Source organism: Schistocerca americana, chromosome 2 (assembly GCF_021461395.2).
Source record: "Schistocerca americana isolate TAMUIC-IGC-003095 chromosome 2, iqSchAmer2.1, whole genome shotgun sequence".
NCBI lineage: Eukaryota > Metazoa > Arthropoda > Insecta > Orthoptera > Acrididae > Schistocerca > Schistocerca americana.
Window position 1 is genome coordinate 813,288,075 of NC_060120.1, and position 22,270 is coordinate 813,310,344.

At 37.9% G+C, this 22,270-nt stretch overlaps 1 protein-coding gene across 1 annotated transcript in view; it reads left to right on the plus strand.

Moving 5' to 3' along the window:
* LOC124594455 (protein jim lovell-like) overlaps window positions 1–19,541 on the plus strand; it is a 41,466-nt gene extending 21,925 nt beyond the window's left edge. The window contains 4 exon segments of the mRNA XM_047132831.1: window positions 7,826–8,011; window positions 8,100–8,172; window positions 12,225–12,356; window positions 18,817–19,541. Of these exon segments, the coding sequence (XP_046988787.1) occupies window positions 7,826–8,011; window positions 8,100–8,172; window positions 12,225–12,356; window positions 18,817–19,541 (1,116 nt within the window).
* The last annotated feature ends 2,729 nt before the right edge of the window (window positions 19,542–22,270 follow it).

A 22,270-nucleotide genomic window follows, 5' to 3' on the forward strand; every position in this document is an offset into this window, starting at 1 on the left:
TATGTGTTGGAGCCCTTGTTAATGCAGGGTATTAATGGCCTTGTCAATATTAATAGTAACCTCAAGAGTTTTGTGGATGATGTAGCTGTTTATAATGAAAGATTATCGAAAAACAGCTCCACATATGCAGTCAGATTTTAATACGTTTCAGAATTTTGCTAAGATTGTTAACATGGTTTAAATGCTAAGAAATGTAAAATTGTGCACTTCACAAAACACACACACATGCCATCCTATGATGAATGAGTCAAAATTGGCATGAACTAATACAAGTACCTGAGTGTAACAGTCTTGGGATGATATGATCACTTAGGATCAGTCGTAGACAAAGGAGGAGACAGATATGGTTCATTGATAGGGTAATGGAAAAATTTAATGAGTTTGCAAAGTTTGTGAAGGTGTGCTACGAAATTAATGGGTACTTCCTCTGGCTTATTTGACTAATTGATATATGTTACTGACACTCCCCAGAGCCTTTAAGTATGAATCCAAATGAAGTACAGTTTGTACAGTTACTTACATGATATGAAGAGTAACCATAGACTGACAGATACACACTTCCCCTGTGTCAACGCAATGATAAAATTAAGTAGTTCAGAGTGGCTCAAGCCAGCTTGTATGCAGGATTCTGGTATTTGTGGCCCCATCAGAGGATGCTCTTGCTGATAAGTTTCATCTGGATAGTGGCACTGTGGTAGTCAACAGTGATATAGTGTCAGCTAATCAGTTTTCATAGTGATGTCTAGTGGCATCACTGTACTTAACAAAACTCATGGTTGGCTCATCCTAGGTTATTGCTTACATGTGTGGGACCCAGACAAAATGAGATTAAAAGACGGTATTGAATGTACACAATGAAGGGCAGCCTGAATGATGGCAGGTTCATTTGACCCGCAGGAGACCAATATGGAAAGAACTTAACTGTTCAAGTGCTTGACACACGCAGAGGAATGTAAGTAGATGCTCTATTATCATGTGGAAATAACACAGTTCACAGTCTGATCCTATTGTCACAGTGAACATAATTGAAGGTTTACAACCTCTGCAATAATAATTACACATTCACTTCCCAATTAATCATTTAAACAGTCAATAAATCATTGAACAAAGTCCTGTTGTTTGATGAAACAAGATACATTTTCTGATTTGTAACTTGAACTGATTCATCTGTGATACGTTTCACAGTATTGGTGAACGTAGATTATGTACGTTTCATAGCTCTCTGCAGACTGACTAAAATGGCTTTGAACAAGCATCCTTTATACTTTTTAAATAACTGAAACTGAATTTGTCTATTATTGTTATCTGAATTTTCATAAATTACCATTATAGATTAACATTTCTGAGTAACCGAATAGTGAATGGATATTCATTTGAAAATTAACTTTCAGGTACATTAGCAGTTCCAATTCAATTACACCGGTTAGTTTGCCAAAATATGGGATTCTATTTCAGTAACAATATTTTAACTACATAATTTAGTTACTCTGAAACTAAGTGAGTGCAGGTGTTGCTAATATACTTTCATGATTAGCTGTAGAGATATTTCAGTTATTTATGTAGCTTTTTCATTTATGTAATCAGGAAGTTAGTAACAAACTATTTATTTACATATAAGCAATGATAGCAAAATCTGAAATTACTGATATTTTGTAATAAACATAGTTTTTTGGCAAACTAACTGGTTCATTATACTCATGATGACCAAAGAAATGTAACAGAGAATAAAATTAAGTTGGATAAGCCCTGGGTCAGTATTTGCCAGATGGGAGGGAACATAAAAATTGTAAGGAATATTCTTTCTTTTTTTCATTGCCACCCACATTGTGCTTTGTAGACATGTACTATTAAATAGCTAACTATATAATCCAATATCTGGACAATTAGCTACAAACTTTTTACAAAAAATGTCACTCATTCAAATTCAAAATCAGTTTGGTTATCAAAACTGACCATTATGCACGATACAAAGATACACAAACCGTCCCAAAACACATTCAAATACTGTGTCATACACCATACAAGAGAAACCATATTTAATTATCAAAAGTTCTTTTTAAATTCAAATGATTTTCGTTTTAGTGGCTCTGAAAGTCAGAAATTAATAGCAAAAGAAAACAAAATGGGAAGTCTACACACTCTTCATTATTCACAATAGGAAGAACTTCCCATCTTCCAGTCACTTCACTACTTATTGGTCACCAATACACTTTTCGTTGTTGTACTTAGCTGAAGATTGGTCCATGCCTCCTTCAGGTCAAAATGATTGTCCCATGTCCTCTAATTTGACCAATGCCCTTGGAGGTGGTTATTCTCCAGTATTGTATGTGGAAAGGAAAACAAAACATCCCACTCTAGTACAAAAATAATTATGATAACTGAATCTATAAGAAAATGTTTCATTTTTAAAGACATATCCATCATGTAACATTACATATATACTTAAGTATTAATTTTTCATGTTGACATAACAGGTCACCTTTCACAATGTATAGAGAATGGAATCTGTTTCATCTCCTCCTATACCTTAACTCAAATCACTTACTCACTTCACTGCACTCAAAAGTCCAATTTACAAAATATTTCATGTACCCCAATTTCTATTTCATTAATGTCAAATCCAGTCAGCATGTATGAATTAATATTTACTCATTGCAGTGAGCTACTCAATTAATGGAACTTTTGTCCTTTGCTGATCATTATCCTTATTGGAAACACAAATAGCAATTACTAATGGCAAGAAAATTGAATATGCAGCAAAACATGATTAGTGCTACATCAAAATATTACTCTTGTATTCAATTTTTTTGTATGCAGTGCCATAGATTATATACAAAATATGTTGCCTCACTCATAAAAGACATTCCATTGCACAAAAACCATGTGCATCTGTACACAATTCACATGTTATACTTACTTATGCCTGTTATTTCTCTCATTTACTGCTCAGTATCAGCAGTAATGATTTGCTTTCACTCTTATTTCTTGTAAAAACCCTGTTAGATGTGTTATCAACAATTATTCTACTGCAAAGTCAGGCTCCCTACCCATTCATTCCTTACCTAATACATTTCTGCTTGTTACTTCATTTCTACTGCATTTATTATAGATGCATCATTATACCTTACATCCTTGCATGATTATTACCTCATTACTCCATTATCGAAGAAATAAGCACCTGCTTTGCTCATCACATACAAAAAATGAACCTACAGAGCTACACTCTGCAATAACAAATCCTAGTGTTGTATACAAAATTTACTCACATTACATACCAGACAAAATATCAGTTGCTGAAATCATCACTTCACTGGATTCCATCATATTACTTTAAAGTGAGGCTTAAGAGTTACACATATACAGGTCTTGCATTTTAATTCCATATACATTACTGAAGGTAGCTATTTCTTAACTGTTTTCTTTTACTAATGCCAGAAGGGCTATACTATTGACACAGTTTAATGCATATGAGCAAACCTCTCCGTAACCGATTGCACTGAGTACAAAACTTTTTGTATGTACTTTTTATAGTACTAAACCAAATACTCAAAATGTTATTTCTTTCTTTCTTTACTTCTGCCACTGCACAAATTCCTACTGACTCAACACATTACCTGATTAACTTTTGATTTTATATATGATTTTCAGATTTTTTCATGTTTCTCACATATCCTGACTCATCTTTCATTTTCCATTCATGTTACCTTTTCGCTGAACAAAATTTATTACTATTGACACAAAATTCTCCTTGCTATTACTATGCACTGAAAAAAAAACTTCATAAAATTTAGCAAAATTTTCCTGTACTGTATATGCTTCACATTATTTCATTCTATTCTAGCTCTTATTGGTATACAAAAATCCAATCCCAAAATAGTGAACATTTATATACATTTAAGCTAAGCAGTGTAGAAGGTAATTACTGTTCACTTATAATCTACAGACAGGATAGTAGAAGAGGATTGAGTGGTCTATGAAAGGAAGAATAAAATCACCCAGCTTGGGGAAGCATTACCACTACATAATGAATTCAATACAGAGCACTGAACGTCCTAAAGGGTACTAGGGAAGTTTTGAAATACAGCTTTATCTATTTAGTTTTTTCAAAGTAATTTCTTGCCCATTAAATAAACCTCTCCATGCTCTGAACCCAATCGCTAAACCAGTTCTCCCAAGTTTCTGTAGGGAGTAAGGCACACTCATTGTCCCAAGCTTTCAGGAGGCCCTCATCACTTCAAAACTACACTCCTTTCAGCTTCATTTTCACATGTGGAAAAGTGAAAAGTCACAAGGAGAAAGTTTGGACTGTAAGGAGTTTGCTCAAGAAGCTTCAGTCCTATACCTCACAAATATTTTGTGCATGCTTTGGCACAGTGAGCTTGAATGATGGGGGAACCAAGTGTCCATTCTTGACATTGGTTGCAAGTTTTCGAAAGATTGGATGACTTTGGGCAAACACTGCTCTGTGTACCACTTAGCTGTGATGGTCCCCAATTTCATTCCATTTGAAAAAAAAAAGAAAAGAAAAAAAAAGCTATCATTTTCTTCTTTGCTGATAGGGATTTTCCTACAGACGTGTCGTCGTCTTCAAAGACCCAAACTTTGTTCTGAGTCTTAGTCGGCATGTCATAATAGTACAGCCAAATCTTGTTCCCTGTCATGATGCTATTCACATACTGAGATTCTCCCTTCGAAGACTTCTTTAACATCTCCTGGCACCAAGCCACACATTGTGTCATCTGTTCTTCTGTCAGTCTATGCAGCACCCAGAGACGGCAAAGTTTCTTTACTCACAAGTGATCATGCAGAATTGAACAAATTGCTGCTGCATTTAACCCCAAGGCATCCTCTACCTGCCTGTAGGTCACTCACCTGTCTTTGTTTACCATTTTCCTCATAGCATCAATGTTTTCCTCCTTATCTGATGATTGGTGCCTTCCCGTCCTCTCAGTGTCCTCTAGAGTAGTATTTCCTCTTTGTAATTTTCTGTACCACCTGAATATAGTTGTACGATGTGGACACTCATCAACGAGTGCAAGTCATTTCTTCAAAGCACTGGTCTAAGTTTAAATTAGGAGCAAAGTTGTACCACAAAACTGTCTGAATCTCACTTCATGACCACGATGCCATTGCAAGCACCTCAAACTAACCCTGCTAGTGAACGACTGTGCTCACAGACTTGTCACATGTCCTAAAATGCAAGTATGAAGTATTCTCAGAACACAGCAACAATCAGACTCCTGCAACTTACTGTCACATAGTGTTGCAAAGCTTTCCAAGTACCTTTGTACTTGCTTATTGTCATTTACTTTTCCATATAATTTAATGGTATTGGTTGAAAGCCAAACTTCATCTTTCACAACATTTTTCAGATCAGCACAAAACAAAACAGAATTTCTGTACATTCTACCTCAGTTGACATGATTGTGTTGACCATTTTGCATCCCGTAATCACAAAAATAGTGAGCATTGGCAGCACACTAAAAATTACTGTCTATGCATTTATATTGGATACTACCTTTTGCAAATTGTTTACTTTACTGTCAATTATTAAAACTGACTCCACTATCACATCTTGTGCCACCATTTTCTTTTTGTTTGTACACTTTCCACTTCCTAGAGACTCTTCTCCAAGGGATCCATGGAAAACGATAAATGTGCTGTATTGTACTGTACTATCACTTATATTACTATTGTCATTACATGAGTTATCCAAAAATAAGTCACATTTTTATTTATTCCTACTTCTCTCTTATGTAAGTTATAAATTTCATCAACTTTTCCTTCCACCAATTCGGATAAACTCTTTTGCATAAAACTACCAATTTTCTCCACATTGAATCAGTAAATAGTCTATCTCCAACATTTATGCACACTTTGCACAGAAAAGTGTTACTGTATAATTCATTAAAATTTTTTTCTGAGTACTTTTGATAACCAGATTATGAACATAATTTGATTTTGTACTCAAGGTAAATTTGGAAACTTCATTCACATTTTTATTTACTTCTTTCAACTTAATGAAAAGCATGTCCTCTTCCTCTGATAAGTCATCAGCTTTCCCAAGAGAATCATTCACATCTTTATCTGCATCATTCTAAACCTCTTCCTGATCAAAACTGTCATTTACACTACATGTACTAATTACACTATGTGATGAAAAGTATCCGGACACCTCGCTGAATTCGACTTACAAGTTAATGGCGCCCTCCATCGGTAGTACTGGAATTCAATATGGTGTTGATTCACCCTTAGCCTTGATGACAGCTTCCACTCTGGCAGGCATATGTTCAATCAGGTACTAGAAGATTTCTTGGGGAATGGCAGCTCGTTCTTCACAGAGTGCCGCACTGAGGAGAGGTATCAATGTTGGTCGGTGAGGCCTGGCATGAAGTCAGCATTCCAAAACATCCCAAAGGTGTTCTATAGGATTCAGGTCAGGACTCTGTGCAGGCCAGTCCATTACAGTAATGTTATTGTCATGTAACCATTCCACCATAGGCCTTGCATTATGAACAGGTCTTCGATCGTGTTGAAAAACAACAAGGGGTGCAAGCTCCCTCCATGAAAGACATGACCACACCATAACACTACCATCTCTGAATTTTATTGTTGGCACTACACACACTGGCAAATGATGTTCACCGGTCATTCGCCATACCCACACCCTGCCATCAGATTGCCACATTTCGTACCATGATTTCTCACTCTACACAACGTTTTTCCACAGTTCAATCGTCCAATGTTTATGCTCCTTACACCAAGCAAGGCGTAGTTTGGAAGTTACCGGTGTCATGTGTGGCTTATGAGTAGCTGCTCAACCATGAAATCCAAGTTTCCTCACCTCCCACCTAACTGCCATAGTACTTGCAGTGGATCCTGATGCAGTTTGGAATTCCTGTGTGGTGGTTCAGAGTGATGTCTACCTATTACACGTTACAACCCTCTTAACTGTTGGCAGTCTCTGTAAGTCAACAGACGAGGTCGGCCTGTACACTTTTTTGCTGTATGTGCTCCTTCACATTTTCACTTCACTATCACATTGGAAACAGTGAACCTAGGGGTTTTTGGGAGAATAGAAATCTCACATACAGACATATGACACAAGTGAGACCCAATCACCTGACCCCATTCAAAGTCCATGAGTTCTGTGGAGCACCCAATTCTGTTCTCTCATGATGTCTAAGGACTACTGAGGTCGCTGATATGGAGTACCTGGCAGTAGGTAGCGCAGCATAATGCACCTAATATGAAAAACATTTGTTTTTGGGGATGTCCAGATACTTTTTACCACATAGTGTACATCTTCACCTACCATAGAGATACATTCTGTTTCAATCTTAATAACCTCAGGTTGCATCTCCGGCCATCCTGATTTAGGTTTTCCGTGATTTCCCTAAATCGCTTCAGGCAAATGCCGGGATGGTTCCTTTGAAAGGGCACGGCCGATTTCCTTCCCCATCCTTCCCTCACCCGAGCTTGCGCTCCGTCTCTAATGACCTCGTTGTCGACGGGACGTTAAACACTAATCTCCTCCTCCCCACCTCAGGTTGAGTTATCTGAAATTTATTGACATTACTGTCCACTACTGAAGTTCTACATTCCTATTCAAACTGACACTCATCCACATGTCGTATACATTTCTTCATTATGTGCATGTTTCTGCATATCTCCAACATCATAGAAATATATTATGCAGTTTTCCATAAATGTCTCCCATCAGCAAAACAATAAATTTTCTTTTTGTGAAATATCTAACTGTCTCAGTTCTGAAGTAACACTACGTAAGCAGAATCTTACAGAAAGTTTCATTTGTTTTTTGCAGCATCCACCTCCTCTCAAACTGGAAAGTGAAGAGACTCAAAACCTTGAATGCAGCCGTTTAGAGATACACACTCCGGAGAGAGATCGTGAAAGAGAGAGAGAAAGAGACAGGGAAAGGGATCGGGATAGACTTGACTTCTGTAACAGCACTGAATCTGTCAATCTTCCACCACCACCACCACCGCCAGTAAGTAGATTATTAAACTTGCCTGGAAACACTAATATTTTCTTTCCTTTATTTTTATTGATATTTGAATTTACATGTTCTGTTTCAGGATGCATCACTAGATAATTCTAGTTTCCCACCACTCTCATCTGTTTCTGCACTGTCTTTAACTCCACCACACAGTAAGTGCATATTATTCTTTTCAAGCTGCAATAAATATATTAGTTCTAGTGGCAGACTGTTACAAATTTTCTCATTTGGAAATTAAATCCTATTGTAAAGTGTCATCTTTCACAAAACTTTGTAATGAAATGATATGCAGCTCTCTCTGAAATATCTGCTCTGAAAATTCAATTGTGCCCTTGATAAGATGAATTAAAATAAACATTTCATGATTTTATCAGTCCAGAAGCAAAGTCAGAGAACAAATTTCCTGATAATAAGTATTTCATTTGTCAAGTAAGTTAAAAACAACCTAACTTCTCATCAAAAATAACAAAGCATGATGTAAACTCTCAAAATGTATGTCTCTTTATCAGTTGAGGTGGTAATCAGTAATGAAAATGTCTATGCAACAAATATCCTAATTTTAAAACTAATACCTAAAAATTCATCTAAAGTTCCCAAAGCATGTTTAAATTGTTTTAACTGCCACACAAACAATAAACAGATTTGTTTTGAATTTTTTGGCACATTAATTTCAAACACAGTTCAGTTGTTCCATTCTTCACCTTAAGTCCCATACCAGTATCTTTACTCCATTGGCATTGTGATTTTATTGTTTATATACACTTATTGTCTTTTCACAGGCATGTTATTTTACTGTATCCTTTACTTAGTTTTTCTTCTTGTTTCCAATATTGCTCATTGCAAGCAATGTTAGGATTTTTCTTCTCAGTTTTAATTATAAAATTTGTCATTTGAGCCCTTCTCACATAAAGAATAATAAGAAATAAATAAAAGAATCAGCAGCATGTTGATTTCTCCTGTTTCTGTCTTAGAACCACTTATGGACATACATATAGTCAGGTGTAGAATCCAAACCAGGGAACAATTAATTTTACATGCACATACACACACTTTCATTGTTAGCTAAATAAAATCTGCATCTTATTTTACAGACAAGAAAAGATTTTCCTTCTCTTCTGCACATGAATGTGTTAAGCCTCAACTTTCTTTTGTATTACCTATCTTCCTGATTTTTATGATGCAGAGTCTGCCTGTGTATTACACAAGTTAGCGCTTAAACAACTATCTGTTCATGTGTATGTGCGTGTGTGTGTGTGTGTGTGTGTGTGTGTGTGTGTGTGTGTGTGTGGCCATGTGCGTGCACATGGGTTTGTGCACACCTTTCTTCTGTTCCATATAATATTCATATTCCATTTTCACTTCCACATTTTGAATTTTCCTTAGTGATTTATCAATATGTGTAATAATTATGTACGGTGTGAAGCGAATTTCATGCACTTAGGCTTCGCAGCTTGACTCCCCCCAAGCCAGGGATATAAAAATGTCTCTCACAAAATTGCGTCCAGCAAGTACATCCGGCAGAAAAAGGACATTAAAGAGTGGCAATCTGGCAACACTGTAGCCACATGCATGTTAACTACCTCCGTCAGTACACATTAGTCGTGCTGTACAGTTGGTGCAGTGGATATAGTTTTGGGTTAGCATGCAGGAGATCGATGGTTCGATCCTGGGTTGAGGTATATGTTTTTTATTTGGTAAATGTAGTCCTGGCAGTACGGTATCTGGCATCTCAATCATCAACAGCGATTGCAGTGGGTGTTCTAGAAAACATACTACAGTCGTAGAAATGGAGGATTGGTCAGCTTTGAAAGAAGCCCTTTCCACTTTGTGGGTGTGAATTTATGTTTTCTTTGTACCCTCCTCCAATGGTCCCATGGATTAGTACCAACTATTATTCTTGCCTCGTTCAGCTCCACTACATTTTGTTAGGGCCTTATGTTACCAGTAGGACAAGCAACGTGCTTTGTGAATAATGTCCAAACTCTGTTACTATTTGTACACGTTATCATCATGGTCCCACTAATTATGCCTTTCAACATTGAGTCTGGTAACCACATACTGTTTAGCATGTATCTTGATGCATTATTATTATTGTTGTGATTGTTATTCTATCAATGGGATAGTGGAAAGATCACATTTATTACCATTAGGGAAACAGTGTAATTTGAAACCAAACATTTCACAATTAGCAGTGTTGTTATGAATCATGCAGAGCAGTATCTGTCAGAGGGGTAATGCACTTTAGGTGGAACAGTGCATAGGACTGACAGTGTGTTTATACTTTATGCACTGTCCACCAGACAGGGGCTTGTTGCGAGTGGAGTAATGCGCCCATGACAGACTCCAGCGTACTTGCGTACACATATCAAATTTTCTCATTGTAAACCTCTAAGCCATGTGGCAGATGTGTGGCATACACAAACGATGAATATGTGGATATGCTTCTGGTCCTTGGTGCATCTGATAACTGGGCTGCTAGATGTCCTCATCAACGCCATCCAGATAAAAGTGTGTTTCGTCATCTGGAGCTGTGCCTTTGGGAGTCAGATTCTCTCCTTTCACCATCATGTGACAGTGGTCGTCCACAGGCTCATTGTACTCCAACTACTGAGGAAGCTATTGTGGAGGTCATACACCAAGAACCTCAGTAAGTACATGTAACATAGCAAGGCAGTGACGTGTCTCACAAGGCATGGTCATTAACATGATGCACGAGCATGGGCTGGACCCATATCATTATGCTTTCACGCAACACCTGCATCCTGCAGATTGCCATCAGCGGACACAAATCTGTGAATGGTTCCAACAACAACTGGAAGCCAACAGTGACTTCATGAACACCGTAATACGGTCAGATGAAGCAGCATTCACTCGTGAGGGTGTCTTCAATATGCACAATGCCCACTATTGGTGTGAGGTTAACCCGCACATCACCCATAACTGTTAATATCAAGTTCACTTTGGTATCAACGTCTGGGCCAGAATATTGGGCGACAGGTGTCTGAGTCCCTACTTATTGCCTGACTGGTTGACTGCACGAAGGTATGATGTATTCCTCTCAAACTATCAGCCTGATGTGCTGGCAGATGTTCCACTACATATTCGGCAGATGATTTGGTTCCAACATGATGGTGCACCTCCACACTCTGGAATTAACGTGCAACAGTATTTGGACAAAACATTTCCAGGGAAATGGCTTGAACGTGGAGGTCCAATTGTATGGCCACCGCGTTCACCTGGATTTCTTCCCGTGGGGACACCTGAAGGAGCTCGTGTTCTCTACTCCGCCAATGAATGTGAAAGAATTGGTAGCATGTGTTCATGCTACTCTTGTTACTGTGGATGCAGCTTTGCTGTGAAGGGTGCTGTATAATCTGGTGGGTTGCACAAAGTTTGGATGTACAGGGAGGTCACTTTGAGCATCTGTTGTTCTGGTTACAATGTATTCTGTTGTGAAGGTCATGCAATCATTAATATGGACACTTTTATTTTCACTGGTTGTTAATGTGAAACATCTTACTGCTCATATTACATGTAGTATAAATAAAAAGTACTGTGCTATCATTTTTAGCATCTCAAAATTGATATTGTTTTTGTAGTTATTCTGTCCTGTGAAGGTCATTTGTTTCAACTGTCTATTTCTTATTTGTCTAACCACATATTTGTTATGTTCAGCATTACAAAATGTTGTAAATTTATACATGTGACCTAAGAAATAGTGTATATTACAGCATGAAAAAAAAAAAAAAAAAAAAAAAAAAAAAAAAAAAAAAAAAAAAGAATGTACCCCAACCCAGGATCGAACCATTGACCTCCTACATGCTAACCCAAAACTCTATCCATTGCACCAATACTGCACAGCTGAAATGTGCTAACAGAGGTAGTTACCACACACATGGTTACAGTGTTGCCAGATTGCCACTCTTTAACGTCCTTTTTCTGCCGGTTGTACTCACCAGACAAAATTTTGTGAGAGACATTTTTTTATCACTAGCATTTGAGGGCTTGGTCTGTGAAGCCTGAGTGTGCAAATTTCACTTCACCCTGTATAACGTGGTTTTTGGCAATTTGTAAAATGTTAAGAGGATTGGCCTTTAATATTTCAGTAATTATGATCATCAACATGTTATGTACATTTTACACATTATTTGCACGTTGTAAAGCAATATACAACTAACCCACCTTTACATCTTTTGCCTTCCAGTGTTTTCTCTTGATTCTCAACTTGGTTTCTTTCCTGGGATTGAAAGTTGCCGGACACCTCTGTTGAATGATATTCCAGAACAGAGGACGGAAAACCACCATATAATGGGCAAAAGGAAGAGCAAATACCTGTGTAAGTAATGACAATCATGTATCTTGTATTTGTGTAGCTATGATGTATAACTTCATACTGATACCTTCCCTCTTGCTCTCTGTCTGTCTCTCCTTCTCATGTAAAGAATAATATGAAGAAATAAAAGAATCAGCAGCATGTGATCTCACCTCTTTCTGTCTTAGAACTGATTTGTCAACCAGTTATAGACATACATATAGTCAGGTGTAGAATCCAAACCATGGAACAATTAATTACGCACACATACACACACTCACAAGATTTGGCATAGGAGAGCATCACCTTAAGTAAAATGACTTTAATTGCAAACTTTCAGATTACTAATTGTTACACGTAATCAAAGTGGTAAGTTGCTATGTAATGAAAACTCCAGTTTATGGTACTCAAAGTTTTTGTTAGTGAGTGCTCATGGCAAATGGTCAATGTAATGTTGGAAATAACTGAAACAAATAAAAATTCAGAGAGAAAATAATGCTACTCAGAGAGCCCATTTTTTAAATAGTGGAAACGTTGCGGTTAATCCTTAAGATGAAATGTGATCACTTACAAAATAAAATAGCCTTGCAATGAGACTGTGTGAACCATCTCAGTTGCTGTTGTCATTTAGTGCTTTCTGAGATCAGTTCTGAACTTTTATGGGCTGCTGCAGATTGCACAAGGTCAGGTAAGTGTGATATTTGGGCAAAAGCTTGAGTTCATATGATTTCTTTCAACAATTCCACTCTTCAGGTACTTAGTTCTTCCTTTCATACTTACTTCTACACACATTATGTGTGTGCACAATCATGAAGATAAACTTCTCATGCTGCTACTTCTGCAACTAACAACGCTAGTCTTAAGTCTTATAGCCTCATGTTGGGACTACAGAGAGGTTTTTATGATCTGTTAAACACAGTGCTTCTTTGAACTATCACATATGCTTTTACATTTTGTTCATTAAATAGATAATAGAATGACTGTTGAGAGCTGAAAATCACTGAAGAAAATCTGGAGTCATGTGTAAAATGGACTGGCAGTTTTTGGTGGACTTTACATTAATTTTCATTCCTATTCTGAACATATTTTGCCCTTCCTTCATTCTATCTTCAACGTACAGGTTAATTAAAATTTCCTTGACACTACCTGAATTCAAAGCTGTCTTTCAACATATTCCACTTTTATCATTCTTAATAGTTATTTCAGGTTTTGTAAATTATGTATCCTGTGATGCACTTTATTCCTATTCTCATCATAAATATGTCGGTCCTGGAATTACTGACAGTTTTTCTAAGGCCTGCAAATTTTATCTTATAACCAGATGTGCCTAAATTCTCTGTGAAAGTGGAAACTGCTGTCAGCATGCCTCATATTTTCTAAAGACAAACTGATTACCAACAAGCACTTCTTCAAATTTTCTTTCTGTCACAAGAGGTATATTACTTTATTGGCCAGTTCACCAGAATGAATAAATTAAGCTTATTATGTATAGTTCTCATAATTATCTCCTAATGCCTACTGTGGTCCTTAATGATAATGCTTTTCTGTGAATCTGTCTACTTTCACCAAACTGAACTCCAGCATTTCTCAGAAACGATAGCAAAGTGAGGTGGTGTAGTGGTCAGGAAACAAGATTCTCATTCAGGAGGACAGTGGTTCAAATATGGATCCAGCCACCCAAACTTAGATTTCCTTGATTTCTCTAAAAGACTTCATGCCAATGCTGTTATTGTTCCTTTGCAAAGAGTGTACCCTTTTTCCTTCCAGGACTGTCCCTAATGAACTTGTGGTCAACAGGACATTAAACACTGGTCTTTCCTCCTTTCTTCAAAAACTACCTTTTTGAAGCATATTAACAGTGCCTTTTCTTGTTTGAAATCAGATGTTAACATATTCTTTAAAAGTCAGACTACACTATGTAAAGGAAAGTTGCTACTAACCAGATAGCAGAGTTGCTACTAACCATGTAGCGGAGATGCTAGGTCCCAGATAGGCACAACAAAAACACTGTCACAAATAAAACTTTTGGACATTAAGGCATTATTCAACAATAGATGCCACACACGCACACACACACACACACATATGCATGTTACTGCAGTCTCAGGCAACTGAAAACACACTGTGAGCATCAGCACCATTCCATGATAGGAGAGGTGACTGGGTGGGGGTAAGGAGGAGACTGGGGTAGGGAGGGGAGGGATAGTATTGTGGGGAGGGTGGACAGTGAAGTGCTGCAGGTTAGATCGAGGGAAGGGAAGAAGTAAGGAGGATGGGGGGAAGTAGTGGAAGAGGAGAAAAGTAAAAGACTGCGTGTGATGGTGGAATGATGGATGTATAGTGCTAGAATGGAAACAGGGAAGCGGCTGGATGGGTGAGGATGGTGACTAATGGAGGTTGAGGCCAGGAGGATTACAGGAACGTAGGATGTATTGCAGGGAAAGTTCCCACCTGCACAATTCAGAAAAGCTGGTGTTGGTGGGAAGGATCCATATGGTGTAGGCTGTGAAGCAGTCATTGAACTGATGGATGTTAAGTTTGGCAGAATGTTCAGCAACAGGGTGGTCCACTTGTTTCTTGGCTGAAGTTTGTTGGTGGCCATTTATGTAGATGATGGCTTGTTGGTTGTCATGCCCACATAGAATGCAGCACAGTGGTTGCAACTTTGCTTGTAAATCACATGACTAGTTTCACAGGTAACCCTTGCCTTTGATGGGATAGGTGATGTTCCTGACTGGACTGGAGTAGGTGGTGGTGGGAATATGTATGGGACAGATCTTGCATCTAGGTCTATTAAAGGGGTATGAGCCATGAGGTAAGGAGTTGGGAGCAGGGGTTGTGTAAGGATGGATTGAGTATATTGTGTAGGTTCGGTGCACGGTGGAATACAACTGTGGGAGGGGTGGGAAGGATAGTGGGCAGGATATTTCTCATTTCAGGGCATGACGAGAGGTAGTCAAAATCCTGGCAGAGAATGTAATTCAGTTGCTCCAGTCCTGGGTGGTACTGAGTTACAAGGGGAATGCCCCTCTGTGGCCAGACGGTGGGACTTTGAGAGATGGTGGGAGACTGGAAATATAAGGGATGGGAGATTTATTTTTGTACAAAGTTGGGAGGTTAATTGTGGTCTGTGAAAGCTTCAGTGAGATCCTCAGTATATTTTGAGAGGGACTGCTGGTCACTACAGATGTGATGACCAGGTGTGGCTAGGCCATTATTGAAAACTACTTTTTCCAGTGCCCAACAGATTCCAAACCAACAACTTCCTTCGTAGTTGCCATTATCAACTATATGCTCACCCACAATTACTTCTCCTTTGAAGGTATTACCTACAAACAAATCTGGGGTAGGGCTATGGGCACCTGCATGGCACCATCCTATGCCGACCTATTCGTGGGCCATTGAGAGGAATCCTTCTTAAAAACCCAGAATCTTAAACCCCTCACTTGGTTCAGATTCATTGACGACATCTTTGGAATCTGGATTAAGGGTAAGGACACCCTATTCACATTCCTCCAGAACCTCAAAAACTCCTCCCTCATTTGCTTCACCTAGTTGTACTCAACCCAACAAGCCACTTTTCTAGATGTTGACCTCCACCTCAAAGATGGCTACATCTGTACCTCTGTCCATTATCAAACCTATTAACTACCAGCAGTACCTCCACTTCGACAGCTGCCACCCATTCCATACCAAGAAGGCCCTTCCATACAGCCTAGTCACCAGTGGCCGTTGCATCTGCAGTGACAAGCTGTCCCTCTCAAAATACACTGAAGATCTCACTGAAGCCTTCAGAGACCTTAATTATCCTCCCAATCTTGTACAAAAATAAATCTCTCGTGCTTTATCTTTCCAGTCTTCCGCCATCTCCCAAAGTCCCACCATCCAGCCACAGAGGAGCATTCCCCTTGTAACTCAGTACCACCCAGGACTGGAGCAAATGAATTACTTTGTCCACTACCTCTCGTTGTTGTTCCTGCCCACTATCCTTCACACCCCTCCCACAGTGGTATTCTGCCGTCCACCAAACCTACACAATATACTCGTCCATCCTTACACAACCCTTGCTCCCAACCCTTTACCTTGGGGACATACCCCTGTAATAGACCTAGATGCAGGACCTGTCCCATACCCCCTCCCAAGACCACCTACTCCAGTCCGGTCACGAATGTCACCCATTCCATTAAAGGCAGGGCTACCTGTGATACAAGCTAACCTGCAACCACTGTGCTACATTCTATGTGGGCACGGCAACCAACAAGCCATCTGTCCACATAAATGGCCACCACCATACTTCAGCCAAGAAACAAGTGGACCACCCTGTTGCTGAACCTGCTGCCAAACATGACATCCCTCATTTCAGTGACTGCTTCACAGCCTGTACCACGTGGATCCATCCCATCAACACCAGCTTTTCTGAATTGCGCAGGTGGGAACTTTCCCTGTGATACATTCTACGTTCCTGTAACCCTCCTGGCCTCAACCTTCATTATTCACTGTCCTTACCCATCCAGCCCCATCCATGTTCCCATTCTAGCACTACACAGCCATCATTCCACCATCACATCACACCCAGTCTTTCTACTTTTCTCCATTTCCACTACTCCCCCCCCATTTCTTGCCGAGTCGGCAAGACTCACCGGAGGAGAAACACCCCTCTGAAGATGTCCAGCGCAGCTCTGGACGAAACGTTACGAGCTGAAGAGTTTCATGGACCACGACCTTACATCCCGGAAGGTTTACCAGAAGATATGTTTATATACCTCTTCTTAATGTAGTTTATGTATTTCTCCTGCTTTCTTAGGTTGAACCATCTCTTATCTGAGGCCTTATTTGTAGATCATTATGGTGTGTAGTCAGCATTGGTGCTTACGTAGTTGTTTAGTGAAAACATTTCCTAATGTGTTCCTTCTTTTGTGATTTATGAAGACTGTTGGAATTTGAAATCTAGGCAATACCTCAAAGATTCTTGCAACCCCCCTGCCCACTGACCCATGGTCACTCTACTGTGTTACCACAATTTGTGGTCACTGTTCAAATGTTTAGCATCATAGTTCATGATGGTTTCATTACAGTCATAAATGAATATTGCCACTCTCCTGTTAATAGTAATTTTTTGTGTGCATGGGGCTTTTAGTTATTATAGTTCATATGTTTTTTACACCTCTTACTTCTGTGGTACTTAATGATATCTCCCAACCAACTAACTGAATAATTATCTTCTGCATCTAACTGCAGCCTGTGCTGCTCTCCTGATGGGTTCTATAATTTTCTCTGTAATAGCCTGACCTAATCACATTCAGCTGTTCATATTACACATGCTAACTTCTTAATAGCAGTCCTCACCTGGAGATACTATTGAATTAGTTTACCTCTTTAATAAAGGCCTAAGCCATGTGATTTACCAGGGTGTTTGGTAGTGCATGTTATTGATAGAATAAAACCTGGTCAGTCTCTGTGTTGAATGGAAGATCGAGATGGACTGTTTCAGTATGTGATTTTATGACTGTTGACAAGCCTTAAAATAATCCAAGGTACACACAAGACTGGGAAATATCATCCCTGAGCAACTTTAGATGGATTATCCTTACCTTTTTCTAACAACATAATGGAATGGACAGCAAAATACAGTATCACTGCATCAGTCCTTGCAAATAGCAACATGATGTAGTAAATCACTGTGAACTATGTTCACATATTGTTGAAAGTGATCTCAGACCATGTTAGCTTCTTGAGGTGGGCTCATTAATAACAAAATACCACAGTATCTAGATGTGTAGAACATATACAACATTTCAACATCATGATGGTAGAGTGTTGATGCAGATCTGAGTTCGTAATTCGTTTACAAACACACACACACACACACACACACGCACACACACACACACACACACACACGCATACACACACACACACATACACAGAGAGAGAGAGAGAGAGAGAGAGAGAGAGAGAGGGGGGGGGGGCTTTTCCCATGTCATATAATTTGGCCCTAGAATTACTGAAAAATGGAGGATAAGACCCTCCAACTTTTGTTTTGGTGTATGCTTTGTTATTAGTATTTTTCTTTTATTTCATACATGAAAATACTCATGATTTAATGGATAAATTACTCACATGTCATTGCTAACATGTTCTCGAGATCTAAATCATACTTAACATACATAGGATTCACTTGTTGGCTGAAAATAGAACAGCACCTTTTGTGTCTACTAGAACATTTAGAGTGATAAAGAAAAATAGATCTAAAGTAGTTATCAAGATAAGATAAGATAGCCAGTGATTTTCCTGAATAAAAGGATTGTACTTTCTCCATAGTTAAACAAATCTTTAATAATCTCATGTTTCTGAATTCTTGTTTCAAAGAGTAAAGTTTGCAATGAATGGCACCAAACTCTTTATAGTCATAAAGGTGTTAATGTTGTTGTGCATGTTATTTAACTGTGAAAAAATGTGCTTTGATGCTTATTCTATAATTTAGTACAATAATGTCTGTTGTGTGTACATTCAGTGGGCCGACCAAAAGGGCAGCACAGTGCTCCTAGAGGTGGACCACCACGCTCTTGGACGAATGCTGAATTAACTGAAGCACTGCAACATGTATGGAACAAGAAAATGACAACCTCTCAAGCTTCCAGAATTTTTGGAATTCCTTATAACAGTTTGCTGATGTATGTTCGTGGGAAATATGGAAAATCATTGAAACTGGAACAACTCAAGAAAGATTGCCTTGGTGGGCCAACTGGTCCCTTGGAACTCTTAGGACTTGGACCTATGGGACCAAGCCATGGAAACAACAACAACAATAATAATAACAACAATAATGCTTCTGGTAAGTCCAACAACCCAGAAGACATGTTGGGACCTCCAGTCTCAGAGCATGACTTGGTTTCAATAGGACCGAGTTTTAACCCATACACAGCTGCAAATTTCTACCCTGATTTTGCAGCATCATTTCCTGTACCTGTCAGCATGATACATCTCCTCCCTCAGTCAGAAAAGAACCGTGAATTGTTTGGCCCATCAATGCCCCTTCCCTTGGACATCACAGCTGCAAATAGGGAGGATGACTGCAAAAGTGGTAGTGGACGCAAATCAAGAGAGAACAATAATAGTAACGTTGATGAAGAACATGAAGTGATGCAACAACCACCACCGCCAAGAGAGGACACTGCACAACTTGTGGAACAGAATGGTCAAAACTAAGAATCTTAGGTAGTGACTGAGTGCTCCCATGGCCATTTTACTGTTTTTCGTAGGGCAGTCATTTCAAGATATGTTTCCTGGATGTGAAACTGAGACCATCACATTTTTTTACAGAATGCTGTGTGTCTTGAAATTACTGTAGCTGTTGAAGTACATTTTCTGCTTAAATGGAATTAATCTATGAGCCTACCTCACAACCTGGAGGTCTCTGCATTTGACTGAAATCCAGTTTATTCACAGCCACAATAAACTTGGGTGCTGAAAAGAAATGGTGTGCATAAGAGGTGCAGAAATATTGTGATGGGTTTGGTGCAACATGAAACACTTTGATAGATTTTTGTCTTTCTCTTGTGCTTTCTATATATATGTTAGGAAGTACACACAATCAGACAAAAAGATAGAAAATGTGTCAACATGAAATTGTCATGTTCCATGGTTGATTGTTTACTTTACAAGACTGACTTCAAATGCCAATGTTCCAAGTAACTTATATTTAATTATAATTAATACATCCTAATTAAGTTAATTCATAATAACAGAAACAACAGTTCCTGCAGAGATTTATACCAAATATTTGATAATTTTAAGTTTGAAGACAAATATGAAATGCTTTTATAGTCTATATTAATACTTCAGTAAATACATAGTAGAGGTAACATCCTTTTTATATTAGTTTTTTTGTGGTGAGATAAGTGAAAAGGCTTGTTAAGAAATGTTGGACAGCATATGGAAGTGCTAATATATTGCTTGGGATGATTAACAGAATCTTTCCTCCATAATTATGGATAATACAGATTTTCAAGTGAAACGGAAGTGTTATTACTGTTGTGATAAATGTTATAAAAGCATTTGAAACATTGCTTTAACTGTAAAACTGTTGTTTGTTATCAGCAAGGTATCAAGAAAATGTGGTTACTTGACATGTGCTAAAAAGTTTATCTGTAAATGTCATGAGCTTGTGGTATATGAACAAGCTTCCACAGGCAATTGTGAAGGCTTATGTGAATATTTTGGATGGAATGACACTACCCACAAATGCAATTCTTATAGACATTTTAGAAAATAGGAAAACACATCTGAAAATGAATATTGCTTATATGCACACATACACAAAACACATTATTTTAGGTACCATGATTCATAGAGTAATTTTCTTTTATGTCCAGGTTTTGCTAAAAAAATATGATAGATTGTAATAGCATTAGTGTTAGAGTATTTTTTGATGACTAAAAGATGTAAGTACCATTTAAAATTGACCATGCTGGAAATCTGCTTTCTGATATCTGTCTCCTGCCCACAGAGAGAAAAAAAAAAAATCAACATTCACACTTTTTTGAAAAAGTTTAATGTAAAGACAAGGTATTTGGTGAATAAATGTGCTGAATGCTGTATAATAAATTTTAAAAGTACAATATTCATAAGGAACTAAATCTTTTTAGCTAATTATGTGGACATATCTGCTTTTCACAACACTGTTGTCACTGAAGGTACTATTCTGTAGTTGAGTGATGCATGATACACACAAATCTGTGACAGCACAAGGACTTTATTAGTTTTCAAGCTACTGCCTTTTTTTTCTAATGTAAGTGCATACCCTTACAAACCCATCCACACAGACACTCAAGTACATCTACTGAAATGCAGCATTGTTCAGAATTAAGATGATTTTTCATTATCAGTCCTCTTCTAATTTCTTCAACCTGAGCTCCTCTTTTACTCTACTAGTATTTTTGTTATAGCATGAAATGATCCATATTGTCATATTGAAGTGTGCTAGCCACTGAAAAGCTGTGCAGGAAGCAAAGCTTGCATTCTGTTCTATGGATTATGGTACACTGTAATGTGAATTCCCTATTCCAATACCATTTGACTTTCCAGCACAACATTTAGGCATTTTGAATCTGTCACTACGAAGTGATATAAAACAATAAAATGTCTTAAGGTTTATGTGGTTGTGAAGGTGAAAAAGATTCTCTATGATAACTGTTTCATACCACTATTAAAAATTTGAAGATTCTGGCTGATAAATAGAAATAGGTTATGTGTTCTGTTTTATTGTACAGCTTAATAAGGGCTTAACATAAACCGCATTTCATACATAAAATGCATTACTTTCATTTTATCTACAATCACAGTATGTATGCAGGAAAATGAAATACGGTATTTAATTTATGTCTCTTGACACTTCAGTGGCAGCAGTGCAGAGAGTATGAGGCTCTACTTAAAAAAAAAGAAAAAAAAAGAATCAGCTTATTGACATGTATTTAAATGCAGCATTCCTCCATTTTTCAGCCAAATTCTTTGTCATTTACAGTAAAATATGTTTCACACGTGTGTGTGGTTGTAAAATAAGGGCATAAACAGAGGCCAAATTATTTAAAGTGCTATATAGTCTCAGGAATATTTTAATAAAGATTTCTGAGGACATAATAAGTTTATCCAAGATTTTCATATGTTTGTTTCACAGCTATTGTGGTTCAAGAAGTAATTAAAAATTTAAATTCAAATATTCTTTGTTAAAATGAACAAACATTTAAATGCTAAACTATTTTGTTTGGAAAATATTCTTTTTATTATGGAACAATTTTCAAGCATTTGAAACTGACATTTTGGTCGAGTATATATAACTGGCCACTAAATAATAAATTGTCTCTTTCCAAGAATCTTATATGTCATGTATTATGTTGCCTGATTTACATCGGCCTCTGTTGAACCCTTTTGTATATAGA